The 15,082-nt window shown below is 34.3% G+C and overlaps 1 protein-coding gene across 1 annotated transcript; it reads right to left on the minus strand.

Moving 5' to 3' along the window:
- Nucleotides 1-2,033: 2,033 nt before the first annotated feature.
- On the minus strand, nt 2,034-14,466 carry LOC134250422 (serine/threonine-protein phosphatase 6 regulatory ankyrin repeat subunit C-like). The gene is made up of 5 exons (XM_062732788.1): nt 14,309-14,466; nt 11,339-11,634; nt 10,697-10,811; nt 8,890-9,016; nt 2,034-6,972 (listed from the first exon to the last, which is right to left on the minus strand). The coding sequence occupies exons 2-5, from the start codon at nt 11,594-11,596 to the stop codon at nt 6,462-6,464; spliced, it is 1,011 nt and encodes a 336-aa protein (XP_062588772.1). The 5' UTR covers nt 11,597-11,634; nt 14,309-14,466; the 3' UTR covers nt 2,034-6,461.
- Between the last annotated feature and the right edge of the window lie 616 nt (nt 14,467-15,082).

The following is a 15,082-nucleotide window of genomic DNA, read 5'->3' on the forward strand; positions in this document are numbered from 1 at the left end:
AAAAAGTAAAAAAGGTGCACAATGGCAATATGTAATAAAATTGAAAGTTTCATCAAATTTCATTCAGTGGTATGAGAGGAGTTGCGGGAGAAAAATTCGGAATTTCCCGCTGGTAATATGCACATCTACACATTGTGTCCTAAATATCTGTAAAGTTTGACGAAATATTGTGCAGCGGTTTATGAGGAGTTGTGCTGACAAAAAAACAGGACTGACAGACTGACTGACTGACTAACACGCTGACTAACGGACAGTTCAACAAGAGGCCCAGGGGCCACAGCGCTCACCTGAGCACATCAGGCTTGAATTTACTCCCACCTACCCACCCCCCTCCAGGCGTTCATCATTTGAACAAACTAGAATCTACACTACCTGAGGATGATTCCATATAAATATCACTAATCATAGCTTTGAAGTACTTGTAAAGAAGATTTTGAAAGATTCCCTATATATCCCTATGTAAAACTTGGGTCGGCCATTTTGGCCCCACCCTAGCCCCGGGGGTCATGATTTGAACAAACTTAAATCTCCTCTACCGGAGGATGATTCCACATGAGTTTCATCTTTCCTGGCCCAGTGGTTCTGGAGAAGAAGATTTTTAAAGATTTTTCCTTATTGATATTCCTATGTAAAACTTGGGTCGGCCATTTTGGCCCCACCCTTGCCCCAGGGGTCATGATTTGAACAAACTTGTATCTACACTACCTGAGGATGATTCCACATGAGTTTCATCTTTCCTGTCCTAGTGGTTCTGGAGATGAAGATTTTTAAAGATTTTTCATATATATTCCTATAATGTAAAACTAGGGTTGGCCATTTTGGCCCCACCCTTGCCCCGGGCGTCATGATTTGAACAAACTTGAATGTACACTACCTGAGGATGATTCCACATGAGTTTCATCTTTCCTGGCCCAGTGGTTCTGGAGAAGAAGATTTTTAAAGTGTGTGCCATTTTGGCCCCACCTTTGCTCCAGGGGTCATGATTTGAACAAAAAATCAGGATTCCACATGAGTTTCATCTTTCCTGGCCCAGTGGTTCTGGAGAAGAAGATTTTTAAAGATTTTTCCTATATATTCCTCGGCCAATTTGGCCCCACCCTAGCCCCGGGGGTCATGATTTGTACAAACTTAAATCACCTCTACCGGAGGATGATTCCACATGAGTTTCATCTTTCCTGGCCCAGTGGTTATGGAGAAGAAGATTTTTAAAGATTTTTCCTATATATTCCTATGTAAAACTTGGGTCGGCCATTTTGGCCCCACCCTTGCCCCGGGGGTCATGATTTGAACAAACTTGAATCCACACTACCTGAGGATGATTTCATATAAGTTTCATCTTTCCTGGCCCAGCGGTTCTGGAGAAGAAGATTTTCTAAAAATGCCATTAATTTTTAACAAATTCATGATTGTCTCCCCTTGGAAAAGGGCGTGGCCCTTCATTTGAACAAACTTGAATCCCCTTCACCCAAGGATACTTTGTGCCAAGTTTGGTTGAAATTGGCCCAGTGGTTCTTGAGAAGAAGATGAAAATGTGAAAAGTTTACGACGACAACGACAACAACAACAACGACAACGACAACAGACAACGGACAAATTTTGATCAGAAAAGCTCACTTGAGCCTTCGGCTCAGGTGAGCTAAAAACATTATACCTCATGCAACTTGTTGCGTGGGGTATAAAAATGCCAAAAAATTCTAATTATTTTTAAAATTATCTCCCCTTGAAAGATGATATGGTTCTTCCTGTGAACAAAATTTAGTAGAAATTAGTTCCCTTCACCAAAGGGTGTCTTGTGACAAGTTTGGTCAAATTTTTTTCTTTCACTTCGTGCAGAGCAAAAATTGCTTCAGTAGCCAAATAAAGTATTCAGTGGATAGCTGTAATAATGTAACCCTGGCCTCTCTGAGTAAATAGCAGCAACAATGCAGCCCTCTCTTTATTTCTTCAAATCTTATATTTTCTGGAGTTTCAAGAGTTTGTGCTTGGGTTAATCACCAAACAAAACAGGCAAAAAAGACAGACCAAAACCAGAATCTAAAGGAACACAATTTTATTTAAGTTTGCAAAATTTACATTAACAACAGTTTATCAATTCTAAAGTCAAAATCTGTAGTCAAAAAATCAGTAATACCAAAATATGACAAGAACTACCAATGTCAACTGACATACAAATTAAAAGACGTTCAGGACTGGATAGTAAAACAACAAAGAAAATAGCACTAAGACTCAACAAACACAAAGTGAGTGAGCGTAACACATATAGATGACTGGTAATAAGTACATGTATATATATATACCATAGTAAATGGGAAAAAACATTAGATATAAAACTGTTAATGGACCTGCCACTTACACGAGAAAGAATTCAAAGATAGCTGTCGACAGTGCACAAATTTGTTAAATTCATTCAAATGTTCACTACTTGTACATTTTTTATATTTACCGGTAATTAAACCAAAGCACTCTTAAAAGTACTAGAAGCTGATTAACAATGGATAAAAATTTTAAAAGTGGAAAGATACAAACAGGAAAATTATTAGAAATGTTACAATACTTTTTTTTATGTATATATATGTGGTAAAGAAACCTTTCACAACATACCAAGAAAACTTCTAAAAATTGAACGAAATCCCAAAAGTCAGCAACCTGTTCTATGTCCAGTAAGAGTACCAGTAAAGTACCAGTAAATACTGGACAAACAACAGCGCCACCTACTGGAGATTTCTCTTGTGCACATAAAATGCATACAACAAGTTCATGTCCAGAAGACATACCATGAACCACAAACAATTTTGATGATGTCAACATCATACACAATTAATGTTCTCAAGACAAGTGACCAATGAAATGCCACAAAATTCTTTACTAAAAAAATCCAAATTATTTATAACCTTCGACATCAAACAACTGGCATTTGAATCATCTGGTTATTTATCCCCCTCCCCCTACTTAATGAGAAACTATGACAAACATTTTATCATATATTTCAGTGCCTGTATCAGATAGGGACTAAATGTGCTTCTAAATTTAAAACATCCAGCATACTGTATAATTATATTTCTAAACAATTAGCACAGCACATTTCACAAGATTTTCAAAAATACAATACAAATTGACACATATACCATAGCCATTTAACGCTTGCTTAATTCAAGGTATAACAGTACTTTCACATAAAAAGTGTGAAAATTTTTATAGGTTATAAGTTAGACTACGTGATGGTAAAGACAATTACAGAAAGTTAAAATGATTAACCCCTGAATTAATGACTATATCTGTGACCATATTCTGACTATGTTATCTGAATGTAATTCCTGCTTTATAAGCCCTGCCTATAAAACACCCTACAACAAGAATTCTCTCCGAACACTTCTACTGGTCAGATATTGGGAACCAGCCCCAATACCTAAAACTCATCATTCTGAAGAATGTTTTACCAACAGTCCAGCTGTTTTTAAACATTTTCAAAACTTTTTCTTTCAAATCTAACCACTTCCAAAAGTACATAAATCTAGCCAGCTAAATACTGCATAGTGGGTACACTTTAATCTTAGTTTTTGTGGGGTTAATAAAAGCAAGACAAAAATGGATATGATTTCCAAGTGTCATGGATAATGACTGTTATTGGTTGTTTCATTCAACAAATTATATGCCATACCAAAATTTCCCCCCCCCCAAAAAAAATTCATTATAAAAATATGAACTATAATTAAACTTCATTTTTAAGACTTCTTATTAATAAGAAAAAGACATGAACTTGGACAAGACCACAATCAATAAAAAGACAAGTATTTTTATGAAAAACACAGGAATAAATACTTCATGGAATGTACACGAACATGTACAAGGGCAGTCCAAAAAAGCCGAGTGAATATTAATGATGTTAAAAATCATTATTTAGAAACAAAAATATTTGTTAATGAAATTTTTAGCGAGTTATTGTTTTAAAAGGGTTATATCATTAGACTAAATAGCCAGTTTCTACATGAGCTAGGATTGGGAGGTATAGGATAAGTCAACTCTTCGTTAAGGGTTCAAGAATCAATTCCAATATCATGAATATTGAAATGTGTGAAAGAATTTAAATTTATGAAAGTTGTTTAATATTGTATGATGGAGATGTATCTTTATTTACTGTGGCCATCATTTATTTTCAAAACAAGTATCAGTATTAAGTGTAAAATTATAAAATGTTTTAGGCATTTCATGAAAACCATACTAATCAATGTGAAGTAAGACTTTAACACAGGGCAGCATGTAATCATTAGGTACTGTGTGAATTTTTGGAAAATGTCATCAAAACAAAATAATTTTACAAGATCAGAATATGTTTTCTAAAAGTAGTCATACATGTATTTTTGAGCATATTTCTGAAGGAGGTAAAAACTTATAGGCACTAAAAAGACTAAAATTGTTTAATCCGTTAATAAAACTTCTTATTACAGTTCACGATGTTTTGCTTAAGGATCAAGAAGACAGGCCTCATACTTCCATCAGTATGCTAATCTTACGAATTGCCTTTTTTTACTATTGTAAACAAGGATCAAGCTACCTTGGATTTTGTCCAACCTGGGCCACACTTTTCCTACTAGATAAAAAGCTAAAAGGATGCTAATCAAGTCAAGTACGTGTATCACTTTGTATGATAGTTTTTTTTCCAAAATAAATTGATGCCATGCTGCCATCATGTTAATGACACAAAGATTTAGCCTTGCAACAAGTACTCTAAAGATTTGTTAATCTATTTATCTCCCCCTCTCTCTCTCTCTTTACATGCATCATAAAGGCTCTATATCAAATAATTTTGTTTGATTCATTCATTTTGTAAAACACATGAATAATTGTCCACAAGGTTTATCGACAACCATTAACATAGCAAACAGCATTGCATATGCTCCAGAACATCCCCTTAACAACGTACCAATCAGGATATGTGATGCTAAAAATAACAGTAGAAAAAAGTCAGTAGGGAGAGCAAATAGTACAAACATTTACATAAATACAATAAATTGACCCAATTTAAGATACTCGGGTAAATAAAGAGTACACTTTATTTAAACACATATGACGATGTCGGTGTTATTCTATAAGTTATCTAATGTAAACTTATTTTGTTCACACTTGTATTAACTGATATTCTATAATTGCCCAGTATGCCAACAGCATTATCAACTTTCAAGGTAATACAGTGGTGTTTCATTATCAGGCTTCCTGGTGTTAATTGACAACACTTATTTACATTTTAAGGCCAGGTGTTGGTACCTGATTTTCCTCAGTTTAGCTTCATTTTAATGGCTTGTTTTGAAATCAATACTCTTACATTACAATAATGACCTTCCAGCATTAAACATAAATCAGGAGGGTTTTTTTTACAGGACTTAAACTCTTACCAATTTACATGACTTTGACTTTAGAAAAGCAAATTAAAATCCTAACCCTTTTGACCTTGACCTTTTCCAAATGACCTTTTTTTTGAGAAGTATAATAAAATTTTGAGGAAAGTTCAAACTCTTAGGCCTAGAAAAAAATTTGCTTGTTTCCGCTTGCATGACTGACCCTGATTAATTTATGCTTCTTTTTTTCTCTCTAAAGATTTGAATTTCCCATTTTTGTCAAATGTATAAAAAATCTACAACATATTTGTTACGAAAATGGCTTAAGGCACTATGTTTTTTTGTCAACAGTGTTAATTAGATAGTGTATTCATGAAAAAAAAGTAAAAAAATGGCCTACCTACCTTTCATTTTTTTCAGACTGAGGCAGAAACATATTTTATATTAATATTTCTCTAGACATTCCTAGTCTTCCTATTGTTTAGATTAGTCCGTATCTATCATAAATTGGAATAAAAGGACCTACAAAATTTCATATACCTTCAAACATTGAGAGGACTGAGGAGAGGGAATATATATGAAATTAAAAGAACCTTTTTCTCCCCACAATTATGTTTTTTTCATTCATATTTAACTTGTTTACTTCTACTATCTGTTCTACCTGTGGACAGAAAATACCACATATTTTATTCCCATTGAAAAATGAAAGTGACTAGAAAATGGGGACAAAATTCTCCTGTTTAAACACATTAAAGAAAACATTTTCATGGAAAATTAAGGTGAACATTTCTTATCTAAATTATTTTAAGGTTAAGTTTCCCTCCACTAAGAGAGACGACTCTTCCTTTCAAAAATAAATATAATTCCCTTCCAAAAATTGTAAATTTCTTTAAAATTTCCACTGCAACGTCAACTAAATTTGAGTGTAATTTCAATTTTAAATCACCCAGTAAAGTCACTGGGGCAATTATACTACAAAAAAAAAAAAAAAAAAAGAATAAAATCAAAAAAGAGAACACATGACAACTTATGGGGTGAAACATTGGACCCCTAGCCCACAGAAGAGAATAACAAACACAATCCAAAACACATGTAACTGACCCTTTCTGACAGTAACTGAATTGTTATCTAATCCAGAGACTCTGGATCGGACTCCGGATCATACGCCGGCAGATAGAACATGATCCGTGAGAGATAAACCTTCATTTTGGGAGGAACAGGAAGTCGTCGCGTCTGATCACACAACTTTCTCTTCCTGCTGAGTCTCTGTTGAATCACCTTCCGACACAAGTTCATCAGCGAGTGCGGAGAATTCATGTTCTTTTTATACCACATTAAGAAATTGGGGTCGTCCCTCATCAGCTCCAGGGGGATTCCGGGCCCCTTCCACTTGAGCCAGTCCACGAGATTTAACATATCACAGCCGGCGGCGTACAGAACTTTTATACAGGGCACCTGGTACTTGAGGTCTTCTTTATACAGTCCCGTGCTGAGCGAGCTGACACAGACGTACAGCGGCGTGCGGCCGTGATTGTCTAGCGTGTTCACATCACTGTTCACATTCAGTAAAATACGAATCATGTCCTTCAGTTTCCAGTGAGCAGCAACATGTATGGGGTACCTACCAGAATTGTCACATCTACAAAACACAAATGATTAATCAGTATAAAAACTATTGAAACACCAAAGAAAAACAATCTTAATGAATATTCAATAGTTAAATTTAACAGGCATCTGAGGAATGGATGGTGTAACAACCACCCCCCCCCCCCCCTCCCAGCTTCTGAGAATTTTTATTTGGCACAAAAACATATCAAAAAAACATGATTTCCTAGTCTATCATTCTTATTTTCGATATCTGATATTATTTTCGGCTTTTGTTAAGATTTAAAGATTGGCCCTAAACAGTATATAAAAATACTAAAGGTTAGAAACAAAATCTTGTGAACACATAGGGTACCCCACTTCAAGGGAGACTCTCTATGTTACTATAATATAATCACTGAAATTTATGCAAGATGTTGTTCAGGGAAATGTTGTTTTACAAGTCCCTTACAGGCAAACCCAGTCAAAATGATTTATTTGTCCTAAATTCATAATATCTCTCCCGGTATTATTTTACTGGTTCATTGTCTATAACTGTCTATCCCGGCATTGTCAGCTATCCAAGATTTATCCATTATTGTCTACCTACAGGGCTCTCGATTCTCTAAAATTGGGGCCGTTCAACGGCCCCGTTCCCAATGCAAAAAAGGTACCTTTTTTCCCAAAAGAAAGTGTAAATTTCCCAATTTCCATCCAGAGTAAAATATTAATTAAAAAATAAAAGTCCATCAAACCTAATCACAAAAAAAACCCCAAACAAAACACATTTGCAAATGAAATTGAAACCGTACTACTATTTTATTAGTTCACGCCAAATGCATTCGTAAACTGGTTCGGGGAACCAGGTTATTGTTTTTACAAACATGACAAAAATGTATACAACTTTGAGTGCAGAGTATCTTGTTATGTAGTTTCGACAAAAACCAGCATTTTGGTTTCAAAAATAGACATTTCATTTAAACATTAGTAAGCTGCACCTAGAAACATACCGCGCTTCGGCATGTTCAGTCTCGCACTGTATTGGTAAGCAAAGTTGCCCATGTGATCGAGGAAATTCGGGACTATGTGACTAGCGACTGTCACGCAGTAAGACATATAATTGCAATATCAACACTCAAAGATAGTAATGACAAAGCTAATGTACTTTCATAAATAGCCTACGTACCCATGTTTGTTCTGTTTAACTGTTTATTCAAACCAGAGTTAGCATTGATGATAAAATGCTAGAAAAGCAAAATTTGAGGATTTTTCTTAATGAATTTGTGTTATCCAACTTTTCCCAAAATGACGATAATTTTCCCAATTTGAACGGCCCCGGCCCCAGTCCCAAAAAGTGGTGTGAGAGCCCTGACCTAACATTATCTATCATTGTCTAACCTAGCATTATCTATCATTGTCTATCCTAGCATTATCTATCATTGTTTATCCTAGCATTGTCTATCATTGTCTATCCTAGCATTATCTATCATTGTCTATCCTAGCAATGTCTATCCTAGCATTATCTATCATTGTCTATCCTATCATTGTCTATCCTAGCATTATCTACCATTGTCTATCCTAGCATTATCTATCATTGCCTATTCTGGCATTATCTATCATTGTCTACTCTAGCATTATCTATCATTATCTATCCTAGCATTATTTGTCATTGTCTATCCTAGCATTGTCCTTTATTGTCTATCCTAGCATTGTTCATCATTGTCTATCCTAGCATCATCTATCATTGTCTATCTTAGCATTATCCATCATTGTCTATCCTGGCATTATCCATTGTTTTCTATTCTGGCATTATCCATCATTTTCTATTCTGGCATTAACCATCATTGTCTTTCCTAACTTTATCTACCATTGTCTATCCTAACAATACCATCATTGTTTATCCTAGCATTATCCATCATTGTCTATCTTGCCATTATCCATCATTGTCTACCCCGGCATTTTCTATCCCTACCTATTTATAGAGGCTCCAGCAGATAACAAACATTCCACGGCAGCATAACTGGAGTGTACGAAGGCATTCTGAACACAGATATACAGCGGAGTCTGGCCTTCCTTGTCTGCCTGATTGATGTTCGCTCCTGGAAACAAGTTAACAACATTGTCTAAAAATTTTAAGAAGATACTGTATGCAGGGAAATTTTCGCCCCTGTTTTATTTTCGCCCCTTTCGCCCTCTCCTTGATTGGGCGCATTTAAAACGGGGCGAATTCAAATTACACTTCATAATTTCTTAAACAAAACTATGACTGGGCGAATTTAAAACGGGGCAAAATTGTTCACAAGTTCAAAAGGGCGAAAATTACAGGGGGCGAAAATAACCCTGTATACAGTACTACTTAAGGAATGAAGCTTATTTCAACTTTTGTTATACGATATAACATAACTTGGGGCAGTTTACGCTTTATAAACTGCGAAACGGTTTATATAAAAGCGTAAACTGCCCCAAGTTATGTTATATCGTATAACATAAGTTGAAATAAGCTTCATTCCTATTAATTTAGTTTCAAAGAAAACAATGAGACAATTTTTCCTCCAGAAAAAGGCTTCAAATATACTGGGTAGCATATTTTAAAAGTAACGTCAAGCGGAGTAATACGTTTTTGACGTAACTCATTGTGACGTAGGCAAGTTATATTATACAAAATGGATAAATTCTTTTAACCAATCAAATGATGTGTTACAACTACAATTAAATTATTAACGGAAGAACAGAAGGATAGAAGATAGACATGACGAACTCCATATGCCCTGGTCAAATTCATAGTGCATATAAATCCTTAAAACATTCTTTTAGCAGGGTTCAACACTAACATTGTTAGGCTTGGTCTGGCCAGACTAGTGCTTCTTTCCTTTTACTAGTCCGTGGGAAATTTTATAAGTAGGTCAAATATAGATATGAATAAATAGAAATAACATTGCAATGTACCTTTTATACTTTTTTGAAATAAACAAAGCATTTACATGAAATGTTTTATACCAAGATTCGTTGAAATCACACGATCAGGAACTACAATCGTATTCCTGATCTCTTCATTTTTCTCTATAAATGATTTCATCAACCAAATGTCCGACATCTTTCTTCATGTGTCATACTAAATCATGATCACTAAATTGTTTAATTTCATACCAATGAATCCTAAAATTAAGACTGAATTGACTCAGAATTACCTAACTTCCCGCCAAGAAGCTAGGAAGCTAAGCTAAAAATACATATTCTAGTCAGAGTTGTCAAGAATTAAACATCCGTAACTTTTTCTCCCCAGAAAACTTTATTAATCCGTTCAGACTACTTAGCCACAAATTTTATCAGTCCAAATGAAAATTTATTAGTGTGAGACTGGACTTTCCGACTTACGTTAATGTCCAACCCTGTTAGTACTAAAGTACCAGTACATGTATTCATCATTTGAGAACTGACATACCTGCTTTTAGTACTAAAGTACCAGTACATGCATTTATTATCTGAAAACTGACATATCTGCTTTTAGTACTGAAGTACCAGTACATGCATTCATTTTCTCAGAACTGATATGCCTGCTTATAGTACTAAACTACCAGTGCATGTATTCATTATCTGAGAACTGAAATACCTGCTTTTAGTACTAAAGTACCAGTACATGCATTTATTATCTGAAAACTGACATATCTGCTTTTAGTACTAAAGTACCAGTACATATTCATTATCTGAGAACTGAAATACCTGCTTTTAGTACTAAAGTACCAGTACATGCATTTATTATTATCTGAAAACTGACAAACCTGCTTTAAGGAGCATTTCTATGAGGACGGGTCGGCCATGAAAGGCTGCCTTGTACAAAGGGGAACAACTGTTCCTGTCCGTCAGATTGATGTCAGCACCAGCCTTAATCAGAATCTTTAAAAAAATGTCAAAAAGAATTCACATTAAAGTGATTATAAGAAATAGGGCATATATCTCATAACATATAACTATAAAGGGTTAAGACAACAACTGACAATTAAATTCTCTGCATTTATTATTAAAGGATAAGTTTTTCTTCTATTAAAAATTCTTTCTCATGATTGACTACTTTTACAAGATGCAATGTATAGTTCCTCTGTTTTCTTTAAGATATTCATCAATTTAAGATGGAGAATAAAAACTAACATACTAGCATAAAGTCAGCACAGTAATGTGACAGGGCTCAGATTCATCGGTAAACTTTATCAGATCGATAAATGGAACTCAGATTTTTTAGAAATCTTATACTGAATGACATGATCAATTTTAGACAAATTAACTTGATTATATAATTGAATTTATTGCAAATTCATTCTTACAGCAGGTGTGCAAGGAGTAAATCAATAGTATGAAAAATGAAAACTATATTCATGTTTTATCTATATATACATGAAGATGAATAAAACAATAAGATATTTGACCTCTGTAATCTCCACATGATTGAGAGACACGGCTGCCAGCAGAGGGGTGGTGCTGTCCTTGACGCTGGGGATCAGGGGGTTACTCCATGGGTAGTTTATATCCGTCCCGTGACTAATGCACAGTTTGACCCCTTCCCTGTCATTGGCCATGACAGCCAGGTGAAGGTCACGCTCCTTCTGCGGCATTTCAAGTGACTTAAGTGTTGGTATGTCATCATCAAAATACCTTGTGGATTTAGAGGATTTGGAGTTGCCCATTTTTCCAACACATGAAAATGGGTTCAACTTCCTGTATCCTACAACACAAAAAAATTATACTTACTTCGTCCTTGAATCTCATAAGGAAGTTTTAAACCTGAGACTTATACGCTTTATGTAATCTTATGTCAATCTACATTATTTTGTGCTCTTCCTTCCCTACTGCTGGGTTTGATTTGCTTTCTTTCACTGATACTTGTAATAGTTTTAATATTCTTTTTTTTTTAAATAAGATAATACCATGTATACTTGCAATGTAGCAAATCAGAGCGAATCTGCTCCAAAATGATTTTGAAGAATACAGAAGGAGTTGAGCTGAAAATAATTACCAAATTAATAAAACAAACCTTTAAGAGATTTTATATGCCTTTTTAAATCTATCTCAAAAAAAATCATCCATATAAAGATGAAAATTCATGCAACTTATTTTCTCAGCATTTTATTTCTCTTCAAATTTACCTGCCATGTTTACTTAAGCATTGAATTCATATTTTGGGATGTCTTCGGTGCTAAAACACACCTGGCTGTGCCGACAAATTGAATACCGCGCGTTAGCGCGGTATGATAATTTGTCGGCACGGCCAGGTGTGTTATAGGACCGAAGACATCCCAAAATATGAATTCAATGCTTATATTTACATTCTCTAATTTTTCATCTTCATAATTGTTTATTTCCGTAATCTTTAATGTGAATTTAGCGCCCTTCAAAACTAGTGTACTTTATAGACGTAACAGCCGTTCTTGACGTTTGTGACGTTGCAAAGTTAAATAACGCAAACGAACATTGCGAGGAAAAAAGGTGACAAATTAGTTTTAAACGCACATTTATTGTATTTTTACGTTAATTAAACAGGGTTATATTTTTTGAAATTAATTCAGTCAAAATTATGTACATTTTGATATGCTAGAGTATTGAAAATGCATCTAGTTCCTACTGTGTATTCTAACCCGCGGTGACAAGCTTTCGCGTGTGTTACAGAGATTTGAACGTCCTGGATTTCTAATAGATATCATAAGGAAAATTACACTGAATGTAAATATATTCATAACTCTCAGGATTGTTTGTAGTATATGCACTGAGTTCGAGTTATTGACCTTGTTTATTTTGCTACATTGCAAATACAAGAAGCGAATTCTATCGTTATAAATTGGGTCCATTATAAGGATAATATTATTTTAACCATAGAACATTCTATTTATTCAAGTACCAACTACTTCTCTCTGTCTCTCTATCTGTAGTTTTATTAAGACAAAGATATTTAAAAATGTTAATATCTAAGTTCATTAATTAAATTGCTGGATAACAAGGCAAAGTAAAGTCTTATTTTTAATATATTCTATCAATGCATACTATTTATGCAAGATATATTACTGTATTCAGCGACAGCTCACACAAATTGGTCCGACCAAGATAGTTCCATCATGATAAGCAGATACAACATTATTGTTCATGATAAGAGTAAAGTTGTGTATGTCATACGTTAAAGAAATCAAAAATAACGTCAAAATATTATTAGAAAGTCACTTTCCCCCCGAAATGCAAATAAAAAATATCAATATTCCTACGCTCACTCACTCCTCAGCCTTTTTTTTTTTTTTTACATGTTTGATGTGTGTGAATATTTAGGTCATTCTTCGATTCATATCTTTTCACCGATGAATTGATAATACTATATCAACTATTGTATTAAGTACATGTTTATAGTCCGTTAATTATCATACAATTTTAAGAAAAAATTAATCATTCTGTGTGTGTGTATTATTAAATGACGGAATTTTCAATCCCTGGCCGGATTCTGCTCGTGTGTACACTTTGTAAACTGTAGGGTATGTGTGGCAAAACGAGAACTGGGTTGGAGATTCGGGTTCGTGTTGAAGTTCAGCATACCATTTTATATAGAACTTGAATTATGTAAGTAATTTCTGCGACGAATACATTAGTATATTTCAGTAATTTTCAAAACAAAAAAGGTTTTCAGTTTAGAATTTTCCGACCCGGTCCTGATTTTCCTAACCCGGCCATTTTAAACACAAGTTGTTGCAGATGCAAATGTTAGAACAAACTATATATAGTTCAACTGGGATTGTATAATTTTTATTAATCAGAATTCGTATTCATATGATCTAATTAAGAAAAGAAAAGTTTTGTCTGCCATCGAAACTTCTCGGCAAAACAAAACGTGTTTCTCCGAGCTCGCTGGATGCGTTTGACAGCTCCATCACAGGTGTGTAGACCAAGGCTAAAGTTGGTCTTGCGGACACAGGTACATGTAGGCCTATGTGTACTGTTTGTTAGGAGACTGGGTGACCGTAATGCTATGGACTCACGAAATTTACAACAGTTCCATAATTAGACAGTGCCTTTTTTTTTTCATTAACGTCATTATAAACACTGTTAAACATATTAAATCTAAAAGTCCAATATCTTTGGATATGGGGTAACCCATATCTATTCTTGTTTACATCAGGTTTGTATATATGCATCAATTTAATAACATTCAACATTGTACATTGCTGACATATGATGCTTATGTGAGTTAAAGAGATAATCTATTCTTGCGTCTTAACATTAAATTCATAAAAAAAAATAATGACACATACAGTATCCTTATAGATGCATGTCTACCATATTTACATTTGATGAAAATGTTATCCAAGGCTGTCATGCGATTATCAAAGGATATGTTTACTAAATCTTTTGATAGACTTTACCTCTGCGTGGGTTTTTCACATGTTCGTCTGAAGATCGTTGATTTGCCAGTGTTGAGATCTGTAGACTTTTCAAATACGAAAAAAATAAACAAAACGAGAGATAATTAATATGCTAAATTCTATTCGCACTGTCTGAAGCACCCCGGATGTAAATATTAAAACCCAAGGGTGAAACGTATTCCGGAATAAAAAAAATATTAGCTCACCTGGATAATCATGATTTACAGTCGATTTCTATGATTCAAAGATTTTTATAAGTGTAAGGACGACCAAAAATTTACACAGTAAAATATATAAAAAAAGCTTAGAGAGTCAGCCAGTGGATTTTTCTTCTCTGTGATAATGTTTTTTTCATAGAGAACTGAAAAAATGCCTTCAACAATTTTTTAATCATAATAAAATTAAAACATCGTCTTAAAATTTTTCTACTTTTTTTAGTTTATTAATTCATTTGACTTACTAGTAACTAGCTGAATTTTCGCTTAAAATTGTTTCATAAAAAGTAGAATTGAAATAAAGAAAACATTACTAAGACCCACAAATTCATTTATCAGGCCTCTTATAATATAATAAACCTATTAATTCATAAATATGATTGCCACAACCTAGATTATCAGGTCGTAGAATATGAAAAACAAGCCAATTTACGGATAAAAAAAAGCATGCGCAGATCAGCTCCTGATTTGTATTATTTGAATGGACATTTGAGCTTGAATGATTATGTTGGGGGGGGTCCAGGGCGGGGCCATAGGGAATTATGGTTTATGACATTTA

This window comes from Saccostrea cucullata, unplaced genomic scaffold (genome assembly GCF_032062105.1).
Source record: "Saccostrea cucullata isolate Sc308-1 unplaced genomic scaffold, CSIRO_AGI_Scuc_v1 ctg102, whole genome shotgun sequence".
In the NCBI taxonomy this organism is placed as follows: domain Eukaryota; kingdom Metazoa; phylum Mollusca; class Bivalvia; order Ostreida; family Ostreidae; genus Saccostrea; species Saccostrea cuccullata.

Excerpts from the sequence above, each read along its gene's own strand:
- LOC134250422 (XM_062732788.1), bottom strand. The coding sequence starts at position 11,596 with ATGGGCAACTCCAAATCCTCTAAATCCACAAGGTATTTTGATGATGAC. Across the intron at positions 10,812-11,338 it reads ATCATGTGGAGATTACAGAG|ATTCTGATTAAGGCTGGTGC; the intron begins GTCAAATATCTT and ends ATTTTTTTAAAG. Across the intron at positions 9,017-10,696 it reads AGAAATGCTCCTTAAAGCAG|GAGCGAACATCAATCAGGCA; the intron begins GTTTGTCAGTTT and ends ACTTGTTTCCAG.